General features: G+C 48.0%; 1 protein-coding gene across 2 annotated transcripts; it reads right to left on the reverse strand.

Annotated features, from left to right (window-relative positions):
* Positions 1–9,245: 9,245 nt before the first annotated feature.
* On the reverse strand, positions 9,246–22,134 carry SUV39H1 (SUV39H1 histone lysine methyltransferase). Of its 2 annotated transcripts, none has more exons than XM_045187610.2 (6): positions 22,053–22,134; positions 19,856–20,001; positions 17,873–18,535; positions 11,971–12,117; positions 11,760–11,889; positions 9,246–10,576 (listed from the first exon to the last, which is right to left on the reverse strand). In XM_045187610.2, exons 1-6 carry the CDS (start codon positions 22,069–22,071, stop codon positions 10,443–10,445), a joined length of 1,239 nt encoding a protein of 412 aa, XP_045043545.2. In that variant the 5' UTR covers positions 22,072–22,134; the 3' UTR covers positions 9,246–10,442. The 2 variants fall into 2 exon arrangements, with proteins under 2 accessions (XP_045043545.2, XP_045043544.2); XM_045187609.3 differs by lacking the exon at positions 22,053–22,134 and adding an exon at positions 21,473–21,715.
* Positions 22,135–26,941: the final 4,807 nt, after the last annotated feature.

Raw genomic sequence — 26,941 nt, forward strand, 5'->3', positions numbered from 1 at the left:
CAGGATGTGACTCCCTGATCTGTTTGGAGGTAGTGTCTGGTGCTGTGAAATGTCTGGTGTGTTCACTGCTCAGTGAAGCAGAGTGTGAAGTCTCTGACCTGTGTGAGGGTGTTCTTCCAGGACCTGACTTCTGTCATCTGTTTGCTTTCAGCATGCCCCAGGGAATGTTTGGCCTCTGACTTTTGGTGGATTTACATCCCAGAATGTGAGCTCTGTGACCTATTGAGGTGTGCATGTTCCAGGTTGTCAGATCTCCCAGGTTTGGGGGGAATATTTCCAAGCATATGAGATTTCTGATTTGTTTGCTGATATATATGTGTCTATGCCTATATATCTATATCTGTATCTACATCTATGTTTATATGTACTTATCTGATCTGAAGGTGTGTATGCCCAGGCTGTGTAGTAATTGAGCTGTCAGTGGGTCGTTTCCCTTGGTTTGAAACCTCTGACCTATTTGGGAGTATATTCCAGAATACAAGTCCTCTGATCTTTTAATGAGTGTCTGTTGCAAGATCTCAGGCAGAGGCAGAGATAAGTTTCTGGCTCTTTTTCCTAACATATGAGGTCTCTGACTTCATTATGGATGCATAGTGCTGGATTTGAAGTCTCCGATCTGTTTATAGGTATCTATCTATCTCAGGTTGTGAGGTCTCTGATCTGTTTGTGGATGTGTTTTAAGATGTCAGGTCTCTGTATTTATTCTGGGTGTATTTCCTGCATGCAAAGTCTCTAATCTACTTGTAGTTTCATGTTGCAAGATTTGAGAGCTGTGATCTCTTTTGGGTTGTATTTCTCCAGTGAGGTCTCTGATCTGTATGTGAGCATCTAATCTCTTTGTGCAGGTTTATCAAGGGTGTAAGGTCTATTCAGTTTGCTGTTACATGTCCAAGTTTGTGAGGTATGACGTGTTCGTGGGTTTATGTCTAAGAATGTGTTTCGCTCTGCAATTTGTGCACGTATTTCGCAGATGGTGTGTTCTCTTATGTGTTTGTGAGTTTAATTCCAAGTGATTGAGGACTCTGAGCATGTGTGTCTCTGTTCTTTTAGGATTTATGTTAGCGGGTGGAAAGTGTTCATCTTTTTGAAAGTATATGACTCAGAATGTGAGGTCTGGGGGCTGTTTGTCCATGTATGTCTCTAGTGGCTGAATAATAGCACCCCAAAGATGTTTACTTCCTAATCCCTGGAACCTATGATTATTAGGTTAATTTACATGGAAAAAGAGACTTTGCATATGTGATTAAGTAAAGCATCCTGAGATGAGGAAATTGTCCTGGATTATCTAGGTAGCCCCACTGTCATCACAAGTGTCCTTATATGAGGGAGGCATGAAGGTAACAGTCAGAGACCATGACACAGTGACAGAAGCAGAGTCAGAAAAGGTGATGTGATGACATAAGCAGAGGTTGAAGAGACAGATGGATACAGAGAGAAAGATTTGAAGGTGAAACACTGCTAACTTTGAAGATGGAGGAAGGGGCCATGAGCTCAGGAGTGCAGGTGTCCTATAGGAACTGGATTCTCCCCTAGGAACTTCAGAAGGGAGAGGGAGGTGGAGAGTGGGAGGGGAGGGCACAGGAGAGGAGAGAAGAGGAGGAGAGGGGAGAGGAGAGGAGAGGACAGGAGAAGAGAGGAGAAGAGACGGCCCTGGCTGGTGTGGGTCAGTGGATTGAGTGCAGGCCTGCAAACTAAAGTGCTGCCAGTTCGATTCCCAGTCAGGGCACATGCCTGGGTTGCAAGCCAGGTCTTTGGTAGAGGGTGTGTGAGAGGCAACCACACACTGATGTTTCTCTCCCTCTCTTTCTCCCTCTGTTCCCCTCTGTCTAAAAATAAATAAATAAAGCCTTTTTTTTTAAAAAAGAAAATACTATAATGTCTCGGGTTGCAATGTCTTTATATGGCTGTTGGTGCACATCCCAGGATGTGAACCCATATTTGTTTGTGAGTGTGTGTGTGATGGTGGGGGCCTAGATCTGTGTGCAGGTGTATGAACCAGGGTGTGAGGTCTCTGATCTCTTTGATCGTGTGCATCCCAGAACTTGTGGGCCCAGCTGTTTGAAGGTGTATGTGCCAGGAGAGGAAGTCTCTATATGATTTTTGTGTTCACGTGCCAGGATGTGAGTTCTCTGAACTGCTGAGGTGTATATATATGTTCATGGTGTAAGGATTCAGAGCTCTTTGTGGGTATATTTCCCTTTGCTTAGGACCTCTGATCCATTTCTGGATTTAAATCCCAGGATGTAAGATTTCTGGTCCTGTTTGTTTGTGTCTGTCTCGTGGTGTTCATGAGACATATTTGCTGATATGTTTCCCTCTGGTGTGTTTGCTGGTGAAAGGAAGCAGGATGTGAAGCAAGGTGTATGTCCCATGTAGGAATTTCCTCATCAGCTTGTGGGTACTTGTCTGATAGTGTGAAGAGTCTGATTTTTTCACTGGTGAATGAGCAAGGGCCTGAGTTGTTGGAAGGTATTTTCCCAGGAGGTGAGTGCTCTGATCTCAGTGCATGTCCTAGGGTGTGAGGGCTCTGATGTTTTGTGACTGTATAGCTGAGAGTGTGAAGTCTGAGCTCTTTGTGGGAGTACGTTCCAGGTTGTCAGATGTCTGATATCTTACGTGAATATTTGCAAGCATTTTTATTTGTTTGCTGGGATGTATGCCATGAAGTGAAATTCTTATCTGATGTGAGATTTCTGAGCTCATTCTAGGTGTATGTTTCAGGATATGAAGCCTCTGATCTGTTTGTGGGTGTGTGTCCCACACTGACAGCTCTCTGATATGTTTCTCGGTATATTTCTGTGCATATTGTTTCTAGGAAGATCTCTGTTCGTGGGTGTGTATCCCACATCTGAGCTGTCTGATCTCCTTGAGTCTATATACTCCAAGATATCAGGTGTCTGTATTTATCTGCTGCATTTTAAGGCTATTACCCCTTTGTTGCTTCATGCTGCAGGATTGGAGGTATCTGGTGTGGTTTAGGTTGTATTTCTCAGATCAGGTCTGTGATCTGTCTGTGTCTATGTCACATAAATGAGTGTGTTATCTCATTTGTGAAGGATACGAGGTCTGTTCTCTAGGTGGTTATACGTCCCCGTTTGTGAGATCCCTGATCCTTTTGTGTATGTATGTCAGAGAATGAGGGCTTTTTCCTGTTCTTTGTGTATGTCCCAGAGTCAGACGTCTAGTCTGTTTGGAGGTCCTAGAATGTGGGTCCCTGGTCTTTTAGTGGGTGTATGTCCCAGAGAGTAAGTTCTCTTATGTCTTTGTGGGTTTAATTCCCAGAGTGTGAGGACTCTAAGCATTCTTTGGTGAATGTCCCAGAATGTGTGGCTCCCACATCTTTTGTAACATATGTCCCAGGGTGGAAGGTCTCTGATCTCTTTGGAAGACTTCAGGTGTGAAGTCTTTGAGCCCTTCATGGATGTATGTCCCAGGATGGGATTTTTTTTTTTAAGTGCATGTACATTCTGTTGGCTCAAATAATGGATCACCAAATATGTCCTCACCCCATTTTTGGAACTTGTTAATATGTTGTCTTACCTGGAAAAGGGGACTTTGCAGATACATAGTAGGTCAGCATCCTGAGATGGGCAGTTATTCTGCATTATCTAGGAGGGTCCACTCTAATCACAAGGGTCATTATAGGAGAAAGGCAGAAACTTCAAGATCAGAAAAGGCTAAGTGACTCTGTATGTTGAGATGGGGAGGGACATGCAATGATGGAAGTAGAGTCACAAAAAGTGATGTGATGGCAGAAGCAGAGATCAGAGAGAGAAAGAGAGAGATTTGAAGCTAAAATGTTGAATCCTCTGATCTCTTTATGGGCTATGCCGCAAGATGCCACGCCTGCCATCTGGTGTGTTTTCTGGGTGTAATTTTCAGCACGTAGAGTGTCTCACTTGATTGTGGATGTATGGTACGGGATTTGAAGTCTCTGATCTGTTTGTTTTGTATGATCCAGGATGTGAGGTCTCTGACCTGTGTGTGGGCATATATCCAGGCTGCAAGGTCACTAACCTTTTTGTCAGTGTACATCTCAGGATGTGAGCCCTCTGATCTGTTCATGGGTGTATTCCCCTATGTGTGAGGGCCAATATGTTTCCATGTGTGATTTGTAGGTTTTTGAGGTGTCAGATCGCTTGGTGTATGTCCAAGGATGTGAAGTGTCTAAGGGGCTTGTGGGTGTATTTTCTAACATGTGTGATTTTTCTGAGCTGTTTGTGGATGTGTGTTCCAGAATGTATCTTTCTCCACTCTGTGTATATTTTGTCAGTGAGTCTCTGATCTGTTTATGGCTGTCTTCCCAGGATTTTATCTGATACGTTTCCGGGTGTGTATGTCAGGATCTGTTATCTTTATTGTTTTTGTGTGGGTAAGCAGTCCCCAGATAAGAAGTCTCTGATTTGTTTGTCATTGTATATTCCAGGATGCAATGTTTCTGAATGGTTTATGGGTGTGTTTTGCAGGATTTTATGTCTGTGATCTGTTTGAGAGTGTGTGTCCAAGGATGTGAGTTTTCTGAACTGTTTCTGTGCATAGTTCCCAGCATGTGAGGCCTGTAAACATTTTCTCCCACTATATGTCCCTATATGTCACTGTATGTCCCTATATTTGTCACTATATGTCACTATATGTCCCACAATTGACATCTCTGATCTCTTCATGTGTGTCAAGCTTGTGAGGTCTCTCATTTGTTTCTTGCTGTTTGATCCTGGAAGGGAAATCCCCAACTGTTTGTGGGTATATGTCCCAGGGTGTGTGGTTTCTGATCTGCTTGTGGGTGTATATCCCAGGGTTTGAAGTCTCTAATTTCTTTTTTAACTTTTATTTTATTTTATTTATTTTCAAAGAGATGGGAAGGGAGGGACAAAGAGAGGGAGAGAAACATCGATGTGTGAGAGAAACATGGACTGGTTGCCTCTCACACACCCCCAACCAGGTACCCGGCCCACAACCCAGGCATGCTCCTTGACTGGGAATCAAACAGGAGAACTTTTGGTTCGCAGGCCAGCGCTCAATCCACTGAGCCACACCAGCCAGGACCCTAATCTCTTTGTGGATGTATTTCCCAGGATTTTGAAGTATATTTCCTGGAGTGTGCATCTCTCTGGTCTATTTTGGTGTATGTCGAAGGGTAGGCAGTATCTGATCCCTTTGCGGGTATGTGTCCCTTGGTGTGTGCTCTCTGATGTTTTGCAGGTGGTCTCTGTTGTGATTGTGGGTGTATGTACTAAGACCTGAGTTCTCTGACTTCTTCATGGGTTAATGTCCCAGGATGAGAGAGATCTTTCATCTAGTTCTGTGTATCTTTCCAACTTGCAAGCTCTGCTATCTGTGGGTGTACATCCAAGGGTGTGAAGTCTCTGATCAATTTGAGCATCCATGTCCCAAGGTATTAGATTTGTTTGTGGGTGTACATCAGGACGTGAGGTGTCTTATCCCTTGTGGTTGTATGTCTCAGGTTGTGAAGGTCTGTTCTTGCATGTTTGTCAACAGTGTGTGGTCTCTGATCTCTGTGTGGCTGTGTGTCCCAGACTGCTAGGTTTCCTCCTATCTTTCTTTGTCCCAGCATGTGCGATCTCTGAGGTGTTTTGGGTTTATGTCTCATGATTTGAGTCTCTGGTCTCTTTGTGGGTGTAGGTCTCAATGTGTGAGGTCCCCGATCCATTTAGTTTATTTCCCATGGTATGAGTGCTCTGATCCGTTTGTGGGTGTATGTCCCGGCATGTGCATATGTCACCGGGATTGAGGTCTATGATCTGTTTGTGGGTATATGTCCCTGGACGCTATTTCTCTGAAATATTTGTGGGGGTATATCTCGGTATGTGTGGTTGATATTTTTGTGCGTATGTGACAGGATGTGAGGTCTGTTCTTTCGGGGCGTGTATTTCCTAGAATTTGAATTCTCTGAGCTGTTTTTGTGTGTGTGTGTGTCTCAGGGTATGAGATTCCTGCTGTTTGTCGGTGTATATCCAGGATGTGAGGTCCCTGTTCTGTTTGGGTGTGTATGTCCCACGATTTGAGGTCTCTGAATTATTTGATGTTCTGTATCCAGCAATTAATTCTCTGAATCATATTTTGGGATCTATACTCTAAGTCTCAGAAGAATTTCTGAATCCTGGATTCAAGGGTTCTGAGCTTTTTCTGGTCTACATTCCACGGGTGAGTTCACTTAAGCTGGGTGATTGTCCTAGAATACATGGTCCCTGAGCTCTTTTGGTTTGAGAGTTCCTTGACCTTTTGGGGGTATATTTTCAGGTGTGGAAGTCTGTTCCTCTTGGGAGCTCTCAGTCCCAGAGTATGATATATCTGACTTCTTAGGTGTTTGTTCCAGGCTTCCAAATGGTGTGTACGTGCACATCTGCCCCAGTCAGTTTTCTGAGCTGTTTGGGGGTCTTTGTTTGGTGTGTAAAATCTGTCAGTGCTGTGGTGGTCTCTGTGCAGAATATGATGTCTCTGAACTACTTAGAAGTGTCTCCTTTCAGGTGTGAGGGCCCGCAACCCTCAGATGAGGACTGATGTGTTTGAGTGTGCTCAGGGTGTCACCCCTGTGAACGGTTTGGAGCCCGTGTCCTAGGGAGTGAGTTCTCCATAATGTTCTGGCTTTTGTCCTTGGGTACGATTTTTCAGAGCAGTTTCAGAATCTGTTTCCCGAATTTGATGTCATTCTATTGTTTCAGACCTCTGAGGTGTGTATCCCAGAACGTGAGATCTTTGATCTCCATATCCTTTGGTAGTGAGGTTCCTAACTGTTGGGGTGTGTTTCCAAGGGCACGGCAGTTCTGTTGAGGGAGTCTGCGTTCCAGGGTATGAGGTTTCTGACTTACTGAGGAGTTTCTTTCCAGCATTTGAGGTCTCTGAGTAGTTTGGAGTTGTTCCAGTTTATGATGTCTCTCAGGTGTTTGGGAGCGTCTGTGTCTGGGTGAGTATGTCTCTGAGCCGTGTCCTAGGGTGTAAGTTTTGTTAACTCAGAGCATTTTGGCACTGTAGGTCTAATGTGTGGGGTCTCTGGAAAACCTATGGATCTGCTTTCCAGACTGTGAGGTTAATGAACTCTCTGAGGGTTTCTGTCCCGTAATGTGAAGTACTTGAGCTGTGTGGGCATATGTAGCTAGGTGTGCTGTCTCTGAGCTGTTTATGGGTCTGTCCCCCAGGTTAGAAGTTCTCTGAATTGTCTGAGAGCCTGTGTCCACGATGACATGAGGTCCTTAAGCTGTTGTGGATTTTTGTCCCAGTTGTGAGGTCTCTCTGCTGTTAGTGACAGACTTTGCACAGAATGAGAAGTTTCTAGGCTGTTTGGTGATCTGTGTCCACAAGTGTCATGTGTCTGAAATCTCTTTGGATATGAGCACAAAGGGTGACTTCCATGAATGGTTCTGAGATCTGAGTCCAGGGTGTGATACTTCTTAATCATTTGGAGGTCTATGCGTAGACTGTGAAGATTCTGAGCTATTTGGGGACTTGAGCCCAGGATGTGAGGTTTATAAGCTGTTTGGGGTCTGTGTCTAGGTTGTGTGATCTCAGAAGTATTTGGGATCTGTAAATTGGGTATAAAGTCTCTAAACTACATAGACTATGTAGAGGACTGGTGCCCAGATTTTCAGGTCTTTGAGCTCTTCCATGAACTAAGGCCTGAGCTGTTTGGGGATCTGTCTCAATATATGGAGGCTGTGAGCTATTTTTAGGAAGCCCATGTCCAGTATGTGACATCTCCGAACAGGAATCTGTTTCAAGAGCATGAGGTCTCTGAGCTGGTTTAGGACTCGTGTTCTTGAGTGTGGGATTTGGGAGCTCTTGGGTATAGTATGAGTTCAGGGTGTGGGGTCTCTGAACTGTCTGACCATCTTTCTCCCAGTTTTGTTAAGTTTTCTAAGGAATTGGTGGGTCTGTATCCTTGGTTCTCAAGTCTCTGAGAATTGTGGGGGTCTGTAGTCAGAAGGTGTGAGGTCTCTGAGCTGTTGCACATGGATGTTCCCCAGGGTCAGAATGCTCTGAACGGGGTGTTTCTGGGCTGTGAGATCTCTAAGCTCTTTGGGGTCTGTGTCTAAGACTTGAGGCACTGAGTTGTTTGTGGCACTACATTCTAGGGGGTGAGGTATCTGGGATGTTTAGTGCTCTGTTTTTCAGAATGTCTCTGAGTAATCTGGGGGCCAAGGTGTGAGGTGTCCAAGGTGTAAGGTTTTGGAATCATTTAGGGATCTGTGTTCTGGGTGTGAGGTCTCAGGTGTTTGGGCTGTACCTGGGGTGTGACATCTCAGCTGTTTGGGGATCTGTTCCAGGATGCGAGGGCTCCAAGCAGTCTGGTAATTGATGATCAGGGTGTGAAGACTCTGAATAACTTAGGTAGCAGTATCCCAGGTTGTGAGGTCGTTTGAGATGTTTGTTCATTTCTATCCCAGAAAGTTCTGTGATGTGCTTGGAGTCCAGATCCCAGTGTAGGAGACAGCATTTAGGCTTTGGAGTTCTTTGCATTTCGGTGCAGCTGTGAGTTAGTCGGGACCTGTGTCCAGGTACAAGATCTCAAAGCTGTATAGAGATGTGCATCCCAATTGTGAGGTCTCTGAAGTCTGGGGTCAATACCCAGGGTATATGGTCTATGAGCTATTTGGAGGCCTGTGTCCTAGGTGCTGTGTGTGGAAGTCTCTTAACTGTTTAGGATTCTGTTACCTGTGCGTCAAGTCTTTGAGACTTTGGGAATCTGTGTTACAGTATGGTCTCCGAGTAAAAACAAAAGGCACAGGCTCAGATTTAGGTTGAGGGATGATGAAAACTTATATTTGAAATAATTATCTCCTCGTTCTCCACTTCGTACCCTGGTACATATTAGGTGCTCAATAAATATTTGCAGAAAATGTAAATACAATAAAAGCACACTTTTCTCTTTGAGTGGAGTAGGCAGACTCTGGGTTGAAAGCATCTAAGAGCTGGGAGGATCCAGCTAGAACTGTATATTTTTGTATTTCTACTACATTTATTTCTTGAGTAATTTTTGTTTGTGGCAACTGATAATGGTTTGCCCATTTAGACATCAATGGATTTAGTTTGCTTTTTCAGTACATTTTAAAATTTAAGTATAAAGCAAGCTGATTTTTAGGTCAAGATGTTAGGCAGATGATGCTGCAGTGGAAGGCTGTGGGGGGTATGCTAGTCAAATGGCTGAGGTTTAAGGAACATGTCCCTGGGTACCCCAGCTCCCAGCCTCTCATACCCCCAATCCCCACCTACATGAGGTCTTCAATCCCACACCTTGGTTTGTTCAGTCAACAACTCACTTTATTGATGCCCACCCCAGGCTGGGTAGGGCCAAGGAATATACAACAGAAAAAGCAGATTCAGTCCATGCCTGAAAGTCAGTCTAGGGTCAGGGAGCACGGACACACAGATAGTCACACAGATCTGGTGGCAGGGCACAGTCTCACAGAGGGGCACTCTGGGCACAGGTAGTCAGGGAAGGCTTCCTGGAGAAGACCTCACAGGGGAAGCAAAGGGTGAGGCAGCCATCAGAGCCTTCGTCTTCTGTACATCTGTGGGCAGGTAACTTTTGAGACTGTACTTGGCCTCCTGCCATATGGGCCCTTTCCTAGGATCCACCTCCACAGTTTTCAAGGCTTCCCTGAGACAATCTATGTGGGCCAGGTGCTTGGCTCAGTGCCTGACACCTCATCACCACCCCATCAATGCACATTTTTGTCCTAAGTGCTATCTACAGCCTACCTAGGTCTTGGTTCCAACTCTGAGTAGTCCAGCAGTCATCATACGCCAACAGGGCTCCCAGGCACCTTTCTGTGCACCTCAAGGGCAGAGCTCAATCCCAGTCCACCTTAAGGGCTTGGAGAGTCAGGCCTGCCTTACTCTCATTTGCCAGTGGGCCATGGGCATCCACTCTACTTCCAGGGGCATGCAGGCATCTACTTCTTAGATGCACAGCCTACATGTGAGCATAAGCAGAATCCAGTCCCTAGCTCTGAAAACCCCCTTTCTTTCACCAAATGGGCTGGGAAGTCTGAGCTCTTATGTCAGCCTGCCCTGGGGCAGCTTCCACACTCGGCGCAGTAAGGAGAGGGCCTGCAACAGACCCCCTCAAGCTCCAGGCAGACGCAGGTACATAAACTCCTTTTTATTCTGCAGGTGGGGCTTACCCCTTGGACCTCCTTGATAGGCCATGAATCCTAACTTCAGAAAGTCCTGATTTTAACAAATTACTTCTGAAGGTGGGCAAGGGGTTGTAAGTGCAACCCATGGATGGAACTGGGACTGGGAGAGGGGATTTCTGGAAGTCAGTCCTCACCGCAACCCCAAGCACAGGGCAGGTGGGGGCAGGTAGAGGCAGACAGGAGGAGGCCCTGGCAGTCATTCCTCAACTGGAGGGCAAGTGGGTAGTGGGTGGATGGGATGAGTGGCTTTAGGCCCCCACAGTCAGTCTGGTCTCAGACTTCGAAGGGCTAGAAGAGGTATTTGCGGCAGGATTCAGTCCCACACTTGCATTCAATACGGACCCGCTTCTTGGGGGAGCCAGGGAGCACGGCCAGGCCAAAGTTGGAGTCCATGCGGGTGCTCTCCATGTCCACGGGGTCCACTGTGGAGTCACACAGCCAGGGAGGGTGGGAGGGGGGAGGGGACTTGTTAGAAGGCCTAGGTGAAGTGTCCCACTGCCCCTTTACCGTGAGACCCAGGGATCTTGGGGGATGGGAGCAGGTCTGGGATGTGGGTCAGGAGGGGGTTGTGGAATTGGTAGTTTGGGACTAGGGCCAGGGCTTAGCACTGGGGGGTGCTGAAGTGTTAGGAAGATGACCAGGGACTGGGGGTTGGGGAGAGCAGGGGTTTCTCTGCGAGAACCAGGATTACGTTAGGCAGAGGTCTGGGAATGAAGGCTCGCCTGGGCATCAGATGGGTATCTGAACTCTCCTGCCAAAGAAACCCTCGAGTGTCTCAGAGGTGGCTAGATTGTCAAGTAGGGGACTGGTTGGAGGCCATAGGGCAGGGGTGTCTAACTCTTTTTCACCCGGGGCCACATCAGCCTCGTGGTTGCCTTCAAAGGGCTGAATGTAATTTAGGACGGTATAAATGTAACTACTCCTTAACTAGGGGAAAGGAGCTCGGCACTGCCGCCAAGTAGAAACAACGTGCCAGGCTGGATAAAACAAGGTGGAGGGCCGGATTTGGCCCTCGGGCCTTGTGTTTGCCACCTGTGCCATAGGGTATCCAGAGGCTTGAAATGAGGAAAGCCAAAAAGGGTTAGGAGCAAAGGAGGGTTGGGGGACTGCAGATATTTCAGACAAGATTGGAGTCAGGAGAAGTATAGTTACAACTCTTGAGCCAAATGTCCTCCTCCCCAGGAGTACTGGGAGAAGTTGGTCTAAGGGTTGGGAATGAGGGGACCCCTAAAAGGTAGACAGGGGTCCTTAAGTCCAGATGAGAGACTGGGATTCAGAAAGAGCATCATTAAAGCTCCTTGGGGCCCTAGCTGGTGTGGCTCAGTGGATTGAGTGCCGGCCTATGAATCAAAGGGTCACTGGTTCGATTCCCAGTCTAGGGTACATGCCTGGGTTTCGGGCCGGGTCCCCAGTAGGGGATGCGCGAGACACAACCACACATTGATGTTTCTCTCCCTCTCTTTCTCCCTCCCTTCCCATCTCTAAAATAAATTTTTAAAAAATCTTTAAAAAAATAAAAAATAAAATAAAAAAACCTCCTCGGGGAGAGGTCCTTGTGTCCCATGTCACTGTGTGCCCCTGCCCCCAGTCCCTTGACACCCCCACCTTGCATGTTGTAATCAAAAGTGAGCTCCTCGCCTGCCCAGATGGTTCTTGTGGCAAAGAAAGCAATGCGGGGCAGCCGCTCATCAAGGTTGTCTATGAAGACGTTGTACACCTGGAGGTTGGGGTCACACTGGGAGAAAAAGAATAGCAGGAGGGTAAGGAGGGGCCCAGCCTGCTCCTCCCGACCCCCACCCGCCTGCAGGATACCCACACTGTGGTTGACAAAGTGGGAGATGTTGCCGTAATAGGCGGCATCCACGGTGTACACATCCTCCACGTAGTCCAGGTCGAAGAGGTATGTGGCACCCTGGCGGTCGTAAATTTGGCCCCGCCGCTCCGCCTCCTCTGAGGTAATGATCTGGGGAGAGGGTCATGGGGGAGGGGGAATTGGCCAAGAAGGCTCAGGAAAGCAAGCACAGTGCCTGGCCCCCCAGGAGGAGAAGAACAAGTGAACAGGGAGGTAACCCCACCCACGTGACTGGCAGGCATGGACACACAGGAGGCAGTGAGGCAGAGCGTCTGTCAGCCCTTCTCAGGGGGCTGGGTCTCAGCTGCCCGCCACCCATCCCTCATTAGGCCTCTGGGTGGTCTAGGAAGTCTCTCAATGATGGGCGGAGGCTGGCCACAAGGTCCAGTAATGAGACAATAGTCAGACAGACAGACAGAAAGACACAGATATACCTCCATCATGAGAGACCATAGTGAGACATAGAACCAAATCAAGGGCAAGAAAGAAAAAGACCCAGGGCTCAATAGAGAGGGGAGAGTAGAACAGGGGAGACCAGGACAGGCTGGCTGATCCAGGGCAAGAGGGCCTGGGGCATTGCAGGACCTAGCACAAAAGAACCAGTGCAGAACCGTGTACACAGTAATGAAAAGGACACAGAGACTGAGGAGAAGAGCCCTAGGCTGCTGGGGAAAGGGAGACCGAATAGGAGACTCAGGAGAGCTACAGGCAGAGAGTGAGAAACACTGACAGAAGGTAAATATGAAAGACCCAGGTCCAGAGATAAGACCCAGATCCCTGAGATTCTCAGATGCAAAAAAGAGGCTGAGGCCAGTAACACAGAAGATGAAAGGAGACAACTAGAGTAGGAACCCCTCTCTCAGCCCCAAGGCTTCTCTTCCTTCCTGGCTGGGTCCCCTGCTGGCCCAGTAAACATGAAGCTGCTCCACCATCCTAGCCCTGACCTGTCCTTGCTTCCCAAATGCTGTAGATGGATTCTCCACCCCAACCCTGCCCAACCCAATCTCTCCTCTCCATCCCTCAAGTTCCCTCTTCCCCTTGGAGCCAACCACAGCCTTCTGGTAATACCAACCATGCCAGTCTGTGGGTAAGAGTCCCCCAGTACCCAAGACTGCCCACACTTCAGCCCAGGATACCTCCAGAGCAGGCATATCTCATTCTCCACTCGCAGGTTTCTGCCCAGCCCTCAAAGACAAGTGTCAACATGGTGTATACCACACAGCAGACTTAAAAAATGCCTTTTGTTCTTTCTAGCCCAGCAACCTATCCTCTGTCCAGCAGTGGTCTTGTAGGCAACTGAAACACTCTCCCCTCCTCCCCCACACACCCCTTCCTCCTTCTCTCTCCTTTTGTTGGAGACCCACTGCCCATCACCAGCCCCCTCCTGACAATGGATCCACCCCGGCCTCCTTCCTTGCTCACCCTCATGCCAGCTAGTGACCATGCTGTTTCTACTTTCTAGATCTCTCATTCTAGCTTTCGCCACCGTTTTCTTCAGTCAGAGTGGCCACACTAGTGTCCTGTCACCTCCTTGCCTCTTACACCATCATCTAGCCTCTACTCCCTGTCAAACGCTGAGCAGCACCTTTAGAAGACCAAGATTTATCCCTCAGGTCACACTGCTCGCTGCCCCATACTTCAGCTTTTCCTTCAGGAACCTGGCTCCTCTATACCCCAAGTTTTTGCTTATTTATTCACTCATTCATTCAGTGGATTTTTATAAGGTTTACCCTGTGCCTGGTCCTAGCTCTCAGAAGTCAGTACCTACTGGGGAAGACACAAGGGCCAGGCTGGGTGCATTCTCAGGGGTCCCAACTGGCTGGGAAAGACAACACAGGAACCAAGCTTAGTCCTGGCCCTCAGGGATCAGTTTAGGGGGGAGTCATAGAGACCAGGCCCAGTACTACCCTTCCTGGGTCAGTCTTGTGACAGAGAGATGGACTCAGACATCCACAATGCTTAAGAGTTTGAGGGGCAATGGGAAAGAGGGACAAGCAAGCTGCAGATTGTGAAGGGCTTTTGACACCAGGTTGAAGAGTGGGGGCTGTCTCCTGAGGGACACAACAGGAGGCACAGAAGCAGGAGGCATGTCTTCTGAGGACAGCGAGGCCAGTCTCCCTCTGGAGAACATGTACTCCTCTTGTGGCATCTGCTCCAGATGTCACTTCTCTGTGCAGCCTTCCTGAATCTCCCACCACAACCTCTCTCAAGCCCTGGGATTAAAGGGCAGTCTCTGCTGGTTTTGGAGCACGCTGTTCGGTATCTGAGCTGGCTTTTTCCTTTCAACCCCTCCCCAACCAGAGGCCCCACAACCTCCCCAGTCTCATCTTCCTGCCAGTTCTGCCCCTACCTGCTCCCCAGCCTCACCAGGAATGAGTCACACTGCAAGCCCTCCAGGGCACAAACCGTTCCTGCTGTCTTTTCAGTGGCACTGTGTAAGGGTTGGGCCACCCTGAGAACTCAGGAACAAATCAGTCCATGTCCTCTGCTCCCTAGCAACTCTAGAATGACTGGGTAAGATGGATGGGCTATAAGCTGGCAGCTTGTTGATGTGAACAAGAACCAGAAGACTCAAAGTATGGTTGCTGCTCTGACCCCTCACAGATATGGGATCCAGAATATTCTCTCCCTGTGCCTGTTTGCTCAGCCGGAAAAAAAACAAAAACAAAAACCAGAAAACAAAAAACTCCACTAGGGTTTGGCAGGGCACCAATTTTAGACACGTGGGCCTTTCCTTTTACCCACTTGACTAGCTTGATGACTCTTGAGCACTTTACCACACTCCTCTAGGCCTCAGTTTGCTCATCTGCAGAATGGGAATGACAATGACAATAATCCCGGCCAGACAGGGGCTGTTGTAAAGATTCAACAAGATGAGGGATGTGAAAGGTGTTCGTTTTTGTTTTAGTTAGGAACCAAGCAGTGTTCAGAGGGGTTATGAGTCCTGAATCTTGTCAAAATCTAAGATGCTCCCTTTATTTTGTGTGCCCTTTCCCAAGAAAAATTGCTGCTTATTCAATGATACGCCCTTTTAATTAAACTAATTGAGACTCACTTCAGAGCTGTTAAAATATGAAATGTGTGTTTTAGCATGGATAAAACAGGCTATCATTCTTTGTTGGGTGAGGGTGGAGATGTTCTGACAGAAGGTGGAAAGGTGAAAAGGCAAGAGAAGGGCAGCTCCTGTTAAGGGACTGTGGTGCAGACGTAGAGGCGGGACAGTGAAAGTCTTGTCCAGATTGTATGGGGTGTGTGGCCTCAATTATGTAACAGTAGGTAGTGTCTGGGACAGCACCACATAGTCAAGTAAATTAATATTTCTACAATGAAATTTATGAATATTTATACCAAGTAGGATAAAAAGACTAAATAGGCCCAAATCAAGTCCAATTAGGTTTTATAGCCAGATGGATTACAAAAAACTTCTGGTTTTCTAAATCTTTGAATGTAACGGCTTACAATGAGTGGAGACTTACTGTATACCGAACAGTGTTTGAGTGCTTCACACATGATGACTCATTTAGTTCTCATGACAAGTGTATGAGGTGGGGGCACTTATCATTCCCATTCTAGATCAGGAAACTGAGACACAAGGAGGTGAAGTGACTGCTGCTGAGTGGTGGGGCTGGGATTCAACCTCGGGTGGCCAGGCTCCAGGGTCCACCCTCCTGCCCATTTTGCCATGCTGCCTACTCACAGGGAGGTAGAAGATTAGTTTGGCCTCTGTTGCCATCAGGAAGTCCCACAGGTTTGAGGGTATTGGAGGGGGGCCTGCAAGCTGCTGAACGTAGCAGGAGGAAGGCTAAGAAATAGTTCAGGGAGAATGTGTGAAGAGTAGGACCAGAGTCCCTGAAAACCCCAATGTTTACAGCGTAGAAGAGTAAGGACACTAAGGAGGAGCAGCCAGAAAAGTCTTCCCAGGGGACTTTGGGGTGTCTAAGGGCTGCAGTCTTCCTTATCCTCGCCTCAGGATCCTCTGTGTTGTAGACAGCCTTTCCTCGAGATCGTCAGGACAGTAGAGTGAGGCTAGAGTTACAACCTGTGTCGGACTTCCTCTAGGACTGCTGGGCTCCTGTGGGGTCAGGACACTCCAGACCGTCAGGGGCTCTGGAGTACGCACATGTCCTCCTCCAGAACGGTGCCATCCCTCTGAGGTGTTAACATCTCCTCCCCACTGTTAGCATCCATCTGAGGTCTAGACACTTCCACCAGAGTGTCCGTACACTGAGGGTGTAGACACGTCCTCTAGGCTGTAAACCTGATCTTCTTTAGACTGTCACAATCCCTCTGCGGTGAGGACACTTCTTTTTCCTGACTGTCAGGACAGTGTGGGCGTGGACACTCTCTAAGGCAGACCACCAGGGTCCTCTGCAGTGTGGATACCTCGCTGTCATGCTCTAGGTCACTCTGGGATATGGATACCTCTTCCCGCACATTGTCAGGATCTCTCTGGGGTATGGCCACCTCCTCCTTCTTCCAGACTGTCAGGCCCTTTTTGTATGTGGACATTTGCTCCACCAGACCACCTGGATTATCTGGGGTGTGGACATCTCCTCATCCAGACTGTCAGGGTCCTCTGTGGTGTGGACTGCTGTGCCTCCAGATCATCTCAAACCCCCAGGGCTACGACCCTCTCTACTTTACAGTTAAAATGGGAGCCTCTCCTCCTCATCAGTGTCATTACTACACTGTGGACATCCTCAGGGGTGTGCCCCTTATGCCAATTTCTGTCACTTCCCAACCATAGCAACCCCTAAGAAACCTGTGGAAATAGGGAAGAATGTGGGGTTGTCATCATGACAGGGTCTAGTCATGGACTTAAATGGTCCAGGGATGTAAAATGTGCCTCAATGCATGAGACGATCATACGTAACAAAGAACTGCCCCTCCCCAAATGCCCACTGCCTCCTACCTTTGAACGTGACACTTGAAGTTGCAGGCACTTGACAGTTATTCACCCAAATCCCTTGTTTTCCACCTGTGCACATGGCTAATACCACTTCTCAGCCTCCCCTGGAGGTAAGGCCAGTGACTCGGTTCCAGCCAGTGGATATGGACACAAATGATATGCACTGTATCCAGGCCTGGCCCATTAGGAACCTTCCCATCTCCCCCCACTCTTGGCCCGCTTATCAGGCAAGGCTGAGGATCTGAACCAGCCCAAGGCTCTCAGACATGGCAAAGGCATAAGAAGGAAAGAGCCTAAGTGGCCAGGCCACTGTGTAGCAGGATACTACCCAAACACCCATGCTAGACTGTTACAGAAGCAAACAGACTTCTAACATGCAAAGACACTAAGACTTGCGAATTGCTCGTCTTTCCAGTGTCCTGCAAGTCTAGAAGAGGAAGCAACCAACCTCCACAAGGCAGGTCTACATCCTACTCCAGACCGTGTTCCTTTTGTGCAGATTAGTAAAAGGTGCTCTTTCTGGGAAGACACTGCTTAGCAATAAGCTGGACCCTTGTAAAATGAGAAGAGAAGTGCTTTTTCAGGTGATGCAACCCTGTGCAGACCACACGACCCATTAAAAGGAACACTGCCTACCTATGCTTGCTTTGGCAGCACATATACTAAAAAAAAAAAAAAAAAAAAGAATGCTGCCTAGATTTCAGTTCCCACTCTCCTCTTTGCTAGGTACCCTTATGAAATCAACCCAGTCAGGAAGTGTTTCAATGTGCTTTTAACTACCAGCTTGGAATACTCTCCCCTGCCAGGATATCCCTAGAACTTGGGTTAAACACCCCCCACCACCTTTACCACAGGAAAAGCAGGGAAGTTGCAGGCACACCATGGCAAGAGCTTAGCGCACACAGTGGAAACACAAAGTGGGAAGAGCAGCACACACGCATGGTCCTGTCTCCCTACCTCTCCCACGTACTCCATGACGAAGCTGTTCTTGCGGATCTTTTCCAGTGTGCGGACGCCCCAGCCACGTCCATCATCCGTGCGGAAGATACAGAGGTTATAGCGGATGCCCTTCTGTACCACACGGTTGGGGCAGTCATAGCCACAGCGGCAACGGGAGTTGCACTCATAGATGGGCTGCCCAGCTCGCAGCCGCACCTGGCCCTGGTCATTGTAGGCAAACTTGTGCAGTGATGCCCCAGGGCAGCAGCCTCCAGCGGGTGCCCACAGGCAGTCCTGGCACTCGCAGCCCACGGCCACTTGGTTGAGGGTGATGCCCTCACCAACACGGTACTCATTGATGTATACAAAGGCCCGAGGGGGACCATCCAGGTCCACCTCATTCTCCACAGTGATGCGTCCCAGATGGTTGCGCTTGGCATTGAGCTCCTGCTCCCAGAGTTGGAGTGCCCGCCTCTGCTTGGCCTTCTGCACCAGGTAGCTGGCCAAGCTTGGGTCCAGATGCCGGGGTGGCTTTGACCGGTGGTGCCGCCGAAGCAGCTCTTGTTCTAAGTCCTTGTGGAACTGCTTGAGAATGCGTACACACTTGAGATTCTGCCGTGGCTCCCAGGTGCTCTCTGACTCTGGGTATCCACGCCATTTTACTAGGTAATACTCCTGTTCCTGTTGGAGGGACAAGGGGGACAGGGGCCACCATAAGTGGTGAGACCCTTGGGCCAGCCCTCGTGGGACTTCCATCCCAAAACCAATGGATAATGCCCAAACCACTCCCCATCCCTTCTGGAATGACTCCATGCACTGGTTAAAAAGCATGGTCTCTAAAGCCGGGATCACTAGGTTTAAACCCTGCTCTACTCATACTATCTGTCTAAATTCCAACTATTAATTTAATCTCCTAAACCTACTCCCTTTTCTGTCTTCCCCATCATCAGCTCCCTCCTGCTAGGTGTTCAGGCCCCGACTCTTGGACTCATCCTTGACTCCTTTCTGTAAAACTCCTCACATCTGCCCTCAGCAAATCCTGTCAGTCCCACCTTCAGATGACATCCAGAATCCAACCACTTCCAACCGTCATCACTGCTACCACGATCTCCTGGAGTGCAGCAGTAGCCTCCTCACTGGTCCTCTTGCTTCCACCCTTGATCTTATAGCCTGTTCTCCACACAGCAGCTAGAGGGACCTTTTCTTGCTGAGAGGAGGCTAGGCTACAGGACACAGTTTAACTACACAGACTCTAAGTTAGACACCCTGGTACAAATTCTGAACCTGTCACTCCCTAGCTGTGTGGCCTTGGACAAGTTATTTAATTTTGCTGGGTCTTTATTTCCACATCTGTAAATAAGGGGAAAAGCTAAAATAAAATTTTAGCATTCATTATATAGCATGTGCTGTTCTAAGCAGCTTACAAGTATTAACTAATTTAATCCTCATACCTCTATATGAGATAGATACTACTAAGCATCCCCATTTTACAGATGAAAAAAATAAAGTACAGAGAATTTGCATAAATATCTTGGGGGTTACATGACCAGGACTTGAACCCAAGTATGCTACCTCCAGTCTGTTCTCTTAACTGTGCTGCTATTATCTCCTCTGGCCATAATAACAGTTCCCATTTCAGTGTTGTTGGGGTGATTAAATAAGTCTCTGAGGGGAAATGCCTTGCAGAAGGAAAATGCTCAATAACCATCAGCTATCTTCATCCCCACTCTGGGGCTCAGCAGCTCGATCACGGCAGCTGGTTTGTATTCTTAGGAAGGTGGAAGGAGAGAATTATTTGGGTACTCATCCTAACTCTTGCCTCCCTCAGAAATCCATTTGCTTTCCCTACCAGTAAGACAGAGATGAGAAGAGGGCCTACTAACCCTATTATTTTAAGATCAGAGGAGAAAATTCCCTTTGGAATCAAATGCAGACAGTGGGGGGCAAAGGGGCAGGAAGCCAGTTCCTTGAGACACCCCCGCCCTGTCACCCCAGACTCACTCGTATCTTCTTGTAATCACACAGGTACTCGACTTCAAAGTCATAGAGATTCCTCTTGGAGATACCGAGGGCAGGGCATGAGAGCTTGGCCAAGCGGCACAGGTCCTGTAGTTGATTCCAAGAAGATTTGCAACACACACTGCAGCCTAGAACAAGGGGTCCACAAAGAACATTACTGGGTATCTTGGTGAGGCCTAGGGTTAAAGGGCACCCCAAGGTCTTTCCTGGGACTTCCAAAGGACTGCCTCAGTGAAATTCAATCCACAGGTCTTCCCAATGCTAAGACCTTTCTACTGTAAAAATGTGCCGGTTCCTTCAACCCCAATGCTCACTATCCAAGGCTACCCCTTGGAGCAGCAGACCTCAAAGTGGGATCTGCTATATGCATTGTCCTGAAGGAATACATTCCCAGAGCTCCCAACTCCCTCTATACCATTCCTAAAACTGCCTGCAAAAGCGGCCTGGCGTTCAGGACCTAATCCTCCTTCTACACTTTGCAAAAAGCAAGAGAACAACCTCCCGTCTCAGTAGGGTGCTTTGCCCCAAGGGCATAGCTGGGGTGTTAAAACCTCCAGGGCATCAAACAAACTGGAAAGACTGGCCTGAATCTGAAATCCCTAGGGCAGGAAGTATTTTGGAATTATTTTTTTTTTTTGTATTTTTACTAGAGTAGTTCTGGGTATATCCCAAACATTACCTAACACCCCCGGTGTGGTCAGTGGATTTCAATAGTTCTGCAGCAAAAGTCTGAGTGTTCACATTAAATAGGAGAAATAAAGATGCGAGAAAACGGCACAGGATAGTCCCAACTTATAGTCTAGTTTTGCCACTGAATAATGCCAAACTTAAGTTTTCAGGTCTTTTTAAATTTCAGAATTATGAATAAGAGATTGTGAAGTGGCATTAGATCACAGGAAGCCTCCTTGAATGATTAGTCTGGGTGCCTTAACCCCACAAGGTATATTTTTTCACATTGCATTTTGACTTTTTCTGCCTCATCCACATTTCTGTGAAGGGTAAGGTAAAGCTTGCCCAAAGGAATTCAGGAACAGGCAAAACAGTAATAGGTCAGTGACAATGATTCCTTACATATACCTGGAATGTACGTATCTGGGGCTACCAAAATTTTTCAAGACACGGATTTCTTTAAAAGCCTTCTAAATGAAAGATTCAAGACATTCTTAATGTGCTTTAGAAGCCATTTTATAGATCATTTCACAGAACACTTATTCAAATGTAGTCAGTCCTCACCCTATTAATATTTTCCACCTCCCATTTAAAAAAAATCAAACATTTAAACTCATGATGAAATGCACTAGATGACAACCTAAAAATGTAAAAGAGCTTTTCAACATTATTTCATTTGCATTAACGCCCTTCCACCTAGCCAGGCCTGGTGGACACTCGGCCTGTACCCATGCCTTCCTCTCCCTATGACGTCTCTCCCTTTCAAACCCCTGAACTTGCATATGAAACCCCACTAAAGTGCTGCCAACTCACATCTCCAGCTGCTGGCGCCGCACTGACCACAGGTGGTATCTGCTGTCCCTTAGAGGTCCCCCCACACTTGTGGAACCCATGCTTTCCTTACCCAGAGGAACTCACCCCTCAACATACCGACAAAGTCACCTCCTTTTCCCTGCACACTTGCGGAATCCACGTCTCCCATTCGGGAAGCCCCTGCCCCTCTTCCTAAGGGACTCCTGTCTACTGCGGACTCTTCCCTCTTCACGCTGAGAGGAGATACCCTTCCCACAGGATTCTTCTATAACCCTACTCTGAAAATGAGGTCCGTCCGCTTCCCTTCCCTCTCCTTCCGGCATCTCGCGTGGACACCAAGCGGGTAACGGTCACCGGCGACCGATTTTCCCGCGCGCGGGCGCGGCCTCGAGGACCAGCCACCCCGCGTGCGCGCGCCCGCGCGCCCGCCTTCGGGTCGCTTTTAGAGGCGCGCGCCCCCCTCCTGAGTCCCCACTTCGCCCCACTCCCGCCGCCTTCCGAAGCACGCGCCCCCTCCTCTCAGCCCCGCCCAACCTCGCGCGCCAGGCCCGCGCTCCCCGAGCCCCAGCCTTTCGGTGCTGGGCTTCCGGCTTCCAGCTCCGTGGCTTCAGACGCCTGGGTCCTGAGCCCGCGACGTTACCCCTCTAGCCCACGCAGCCCGGCCAGCAGGCCGGCGCTGCTGCCACCACTACTTCACCTTTTAAATTTTCCGCCATCTTTCCCCACGGCTAACGACATTCGGGCCTAACTGGCCTCGCGAGAAGAGAGCTCGCGCGGGCGTGGTCGAGAACGCGTAGCCTATTGGCCGCGGCGCACCTTGAGCAGCGCCCCGGCAGACCAACCGGCGGGCTGTGACCGGACCCCTCCCGCCACTCCGCTCGTTCCGAAGGCGGGTGCTTGCCGGTGCCTTACGAGCGTGCGTCTGGGCGGTGGCATCGGCAGCCCCAGCCGAGGTTGCTGGGTTCCCTGTCCATCCGCCTTTCTGTCTGTCACGCCATCAGCCAATCCCGTTGTCAGCCAGCCAGCCAGACCGGGGCAAGGGGGGAGGCAGAAATTCTTCGTTCTGTCAGACCCAATGACCACCGTCAGGTCAGGCAGCCCGTCAACACATTTTAACCTGAAGCAGGCCATGACTCCCCTCCTATGGTGGACCAGGACCACAGACTGCTGCTCAGTCTCAAAATCCGTCCAGACTCAAATCACACAAAGGGTCAGTCATCACAACTACACAGTCAGACCCCACCCGCGATTTACACCACCAGTCACCAGCAGCAGCCATTCGTGGCCCTCCCCGCTAGAGGCAAGTCCCTAGAGACGGACATGCAGTGCTTACTAACAGCCACACTGCTAGTCAAGTCAGCCTGTCACTGCCTGAGAGGATCCTTTCCTCATTAGCAGTCACACCAGCAGCGGTTTCTCCTGCTACGCTTGCCCTGGCACCTGCTCTGAATCCCCCTGGGGAAGTCATCTCATCCCTGCTCAGGAAGCCCCAGCCACCACCCATGCCCTCAGGCAGGCTGCAATTAGGTCAGACCTGCCTGGAATTGTCAACAAGTCGTGTAGCCCTGTCAGGCAGTCACACTATCCACCATCACTTGTCAACGACTGTCATTCCCGCCATGATCAGATAGTTTATTCCTTCAGAGCAAATAGTCACAGCAACTAAAGGTAGCATTAAGCCTCCGCGCCACCTGTCAGTGACCAGCAGCCTGTCCTTTCTCAGGGAGGCATACCCCCCTCCCTGAAAAATTGGACAGAACCCTCTAAACCAGGGGTGTCAAACTCATTTTCACCGGGTGCCACATCAGCCCCACGGTTGCCTTCAAAGGGCCGAATGTAATTTTAGAACTGTATAATTGTAACTACTCCTTAACAGTTAAGCGAGAGCTGGGTGCTGCTGCCAGGTAGAAACAAGGTGCCAGGCAGGATAATACAAGGTGGAGGGCCAGATTCGGCCCGTGGGCCTTGTGTTTGCCACCTGTGCTCTAAACCATCAGGGCAGCTGTGATTCTAACATAGTACAGCTATAGAGTCAGGCAGCTACAATGCACTTTCAGTTGGTCAGCTGGCCTGTGACTCATTCTGTCTGCTCCTCATATTGTCAGTCAGCCAGATAGCCGTGCTCAGCATTCAACTGAGCACATGGTCTGTCAAGCATGCTGTGATTTGGTCAAGGCAGACAGCCATCTATCAGGGTGCCTATCAAAGAGCCAGAGATCTGTCCATCCGCTAGCCTGAAATCCACTCAGAGTAGCCCTCCTTTACATATCATAAGGCAGCAGTAACATCCAGACACTCCCTTGGGCCAGGTGTGATTCCTAGCAGTAGTCATCCATCCACAGCATCCTGCCAACCATGGGTCAGGAGTTAGCCAGCATGTCAATCCCTCAGGAGGCTTCTGGTCTTCTACACTGCCAGACCACCAGCCCCAGTTAGTCCCAGGCAGGCTGTAATTGTTGGGTATTCAGTACTGTACAGCATCAGGAAACCTCACTGTCAGTTTCTAAAACTGCCCCTCTCCTTGTCAGTCCATGAGTTATGTAGTCAACCAAACAGTTATACAGTTAACCAAATGGTTGTTCTGTCTGCTTGTCTGTCAGCCCAGCTGTGAGCTGCTTGGAGAACTGACAGCCCCTGCTTGCCATGAGTGGAACAGTCAGCAGCATAAGTCCCACCATGGATTCCCCTTCTCTCCCTTATTCCTTCTAGAACAGAGTCCGATGCTAGTCCTCACATGTCCCCAGTCTTCTGGGGCAGGCAGGACCCTCCCACTCCCAGGTGTCCAAGAGATCTGTCCAACCCATGTGAGTGGTTTAAAGCATGACCTTTTTTAAAAAAATTAACATTTGAATATATTGTTAAAGGAATTTTAAAAGGAAAAAACTCCCTAAACACAATGTTTTCCTGCTCCTTTCCAGTTTTTTTCTATGTATACATTTCCAAAGTAAGTATTCTATATATACACATATAAATATTTCGGTTTTTATTACAGTTTAAATTCAATGTTATTTTGTATTAGTTTCAGGTGTACAGCACAGTGGTCAGACAATCATACACCTCACAAAGTGCTCCCCCGATATTTCCTGTACCCACTCGGCACCATACATAGTTATTACAATATCATTGACTATATTCCCTATGCTGTACTTTACATCCCCATGACTATTTTGTAACTACCAATTTATACTTCTCAATTCCTTCACGTTTTCACTCTGTTCCTCAAACCCCTTCCCCTCTGGCAATCATCAGTCTGGTCTCTGCATCTATGAGTCTGTTTCAATTTTGTTCATTTATTTTGTTCTTTAGATTACAAATATAAGTGAAATCGTATAATATTTGTCTTTCTCTGACTGACTTATTTCACTTAGCATAATACCCTCTAGGTCCATCCATGCTGTGACAAATGGTTAGGTTTCATTTTTTATGACTGAGTAATATTTCATTGTATATATGTACCACCACTTCTTTTTCCACTCATTTATTAAGGGACACATGGGTAGCTTCCATAGCTTGGCTCTTGTAAATAACACTGCAATGAACATAACGGTGCATATATTCTTTCGAATTAGTGTTTTGGGTTCCTTCAGATATATACCAGAAGTGGAATCACTGAGTAATAGGCAGTTCCATTTTTAATTTTTTTGAAGAACCTCCATACTGTTTTCCATAGTGGCTGCACCAATCTGCATTACCACTAAACAGTGCACCAGGGTTCCCTTTTTTCTACATCCTGGCTAACACCTGTTGTTTGTTGATTTATGGATAATAGCCATTCTGACAGGTATGGGGTGATATTGTGGTTTTACTTTGCATTTCTCTCATGAGTAGTGATGTTGAACATCTTTTCTTATGTCTATTGGCCATCTGTATGTCCTCTTTGGAGACATGTCTATTCAGGTCCTCCACCTATTTTTAAATTGGATTGTTTGGGCTTATTGGTGTTGAGTTGTATGTGTTCTTTATAAGTTTTAGATATCAATCCCTTGTTGGATGTATCAAAGCATGACCTCTTTCTGTTTGAGCCTGGAGGGGTGATGTGGGGGTTTTGGGGTGAGCATCCCTTGGCCCACCCCAAACAATATAGGAGAGTTGGTAAAGGCCTAGATTCTGGTAGTCCGACAACCTGAGTTCAAATCACAACTCCTCCATAAACTAAATTGTGTGGATTTAGGCAGATTCTTCGTCTGCAAAACCTGAGATCAGTGACCTTGGAGTGGGCTCTCCCACTCACCTGGTAAATGAATCTTTCAAAAGCACTAGCACCTTTTCAGGAGACCTCCCTCTTATTACTCTGTCCTACTCCGAGCCACTTGTCTGTTCATTCAGCATTAATTTAGTGCTTAGTGTGTACATTGCCTAGTCCAGTGCTAGGACCAAAACAGGGTTTTATCCTCTCCAAGCTGCACAAGTTTTTAATGCAAACCTCATACTGGAGTGCAGCACACATGCAGAGAGTACACAGGCCATGGGGGATTGGTGGAGCGACTTTTCACCAGTGAATATATATGTGGAACCAGAAAGCAGGTTAAAGAACAGCATAGCCAGGCAGGGCACCAGAAGCATTTAATTTTTTACCATCTCTGAAATCAGGCTGCATCTCTTAAGCAGCGGTGGGTCATAATTCAATTGGCAGTACTTTTTTTGTCTTTCTTAGTGATACACAAAATATAATCATGTATTTTATAATTAATGGTGACTCAGGATCAGTGACAGCCAATAATAACAGCAGCAGCAGCAGCAGCAGCAGCAGCTAATGTTTATAGATGCCTACAAGGAGCCAGGCACTTAGGTCTGCATCTACTTTAATTCTGGCTACAGCCTATGACATAAGCATGTTCATCCTCATTTTAAATACTGAGAAAACTGAGGCTCAGAGGAGTTAAGCAACTTACCCATAGTCAATTCTTTTACCCCAGGCCTGTGCCTGCCCTAGCCAGGGCTACTGGGTATTCAGAAATAGTGTGATGTAAGGTCTTTTCTAAAACAAAGCCTGTCCAAGGGGTCCCAGAACACTGGATTTCTAGGGCTTCATCAGGGGTGAGGGGGTGAGTTGGGAGGGGGTAAATGGTATGACAAGACCTTCCTAGAGTCGGTGCTTGTTCTGGGGACCTGGCCTGGGTGGGGTGGGAAGTGGAGTGAGGGATGAAGAATAGTAAAAGAATTAAAGGGAACCTGAGACTCCCTCCTTCTCCAGCTTCTCCAGTTGTTGCAGAATTCTTAAGGGGCAAAGTCGGCTCCCATTCCCCACACCTGCAACCTCACTACCCTAGCTGCCCCCACTGCCTTCTTCCACTAACCCCCCAACTTGCACCCCAATGGTTCCAAATTTCTTCTACTCTCTTGCAGATGAAAGAAGCCTGCCCTCCCTCACCTTGGTCTTTCTCCCCTCCTCCTTCTCTAAAGGTAGGCTCTCTGAGACCTTCAATCCACCAGATTTCAAAAATGGAAAGGGGTAGGTACCTCGATTCTAAGCTTTAATGTGCAACAGTTTCTAATCACTTCATTGGAAATGCTTTAAACACCAGAGACGGTTTTGAGTTGCTCTTTTTTTTTCCTGGAGAGCAAGTCTTGAAGGAGAAGGAGGGG

The sequence above is a fragment of the Desmodus rotundus genome, chromosome X (assembly GCF_022682495.2).
Source record: "Desmodus rotundus isolate HL8 chromosome X, HLdesRot8A.1, whole genome shotgun sequence".
Lineage (NCBI taxonomy): Eukaryota > Metazoa > Chordata > Mammalia > Chiroptera > Phyllostomidae > Desmodus > Desmodus rotundus.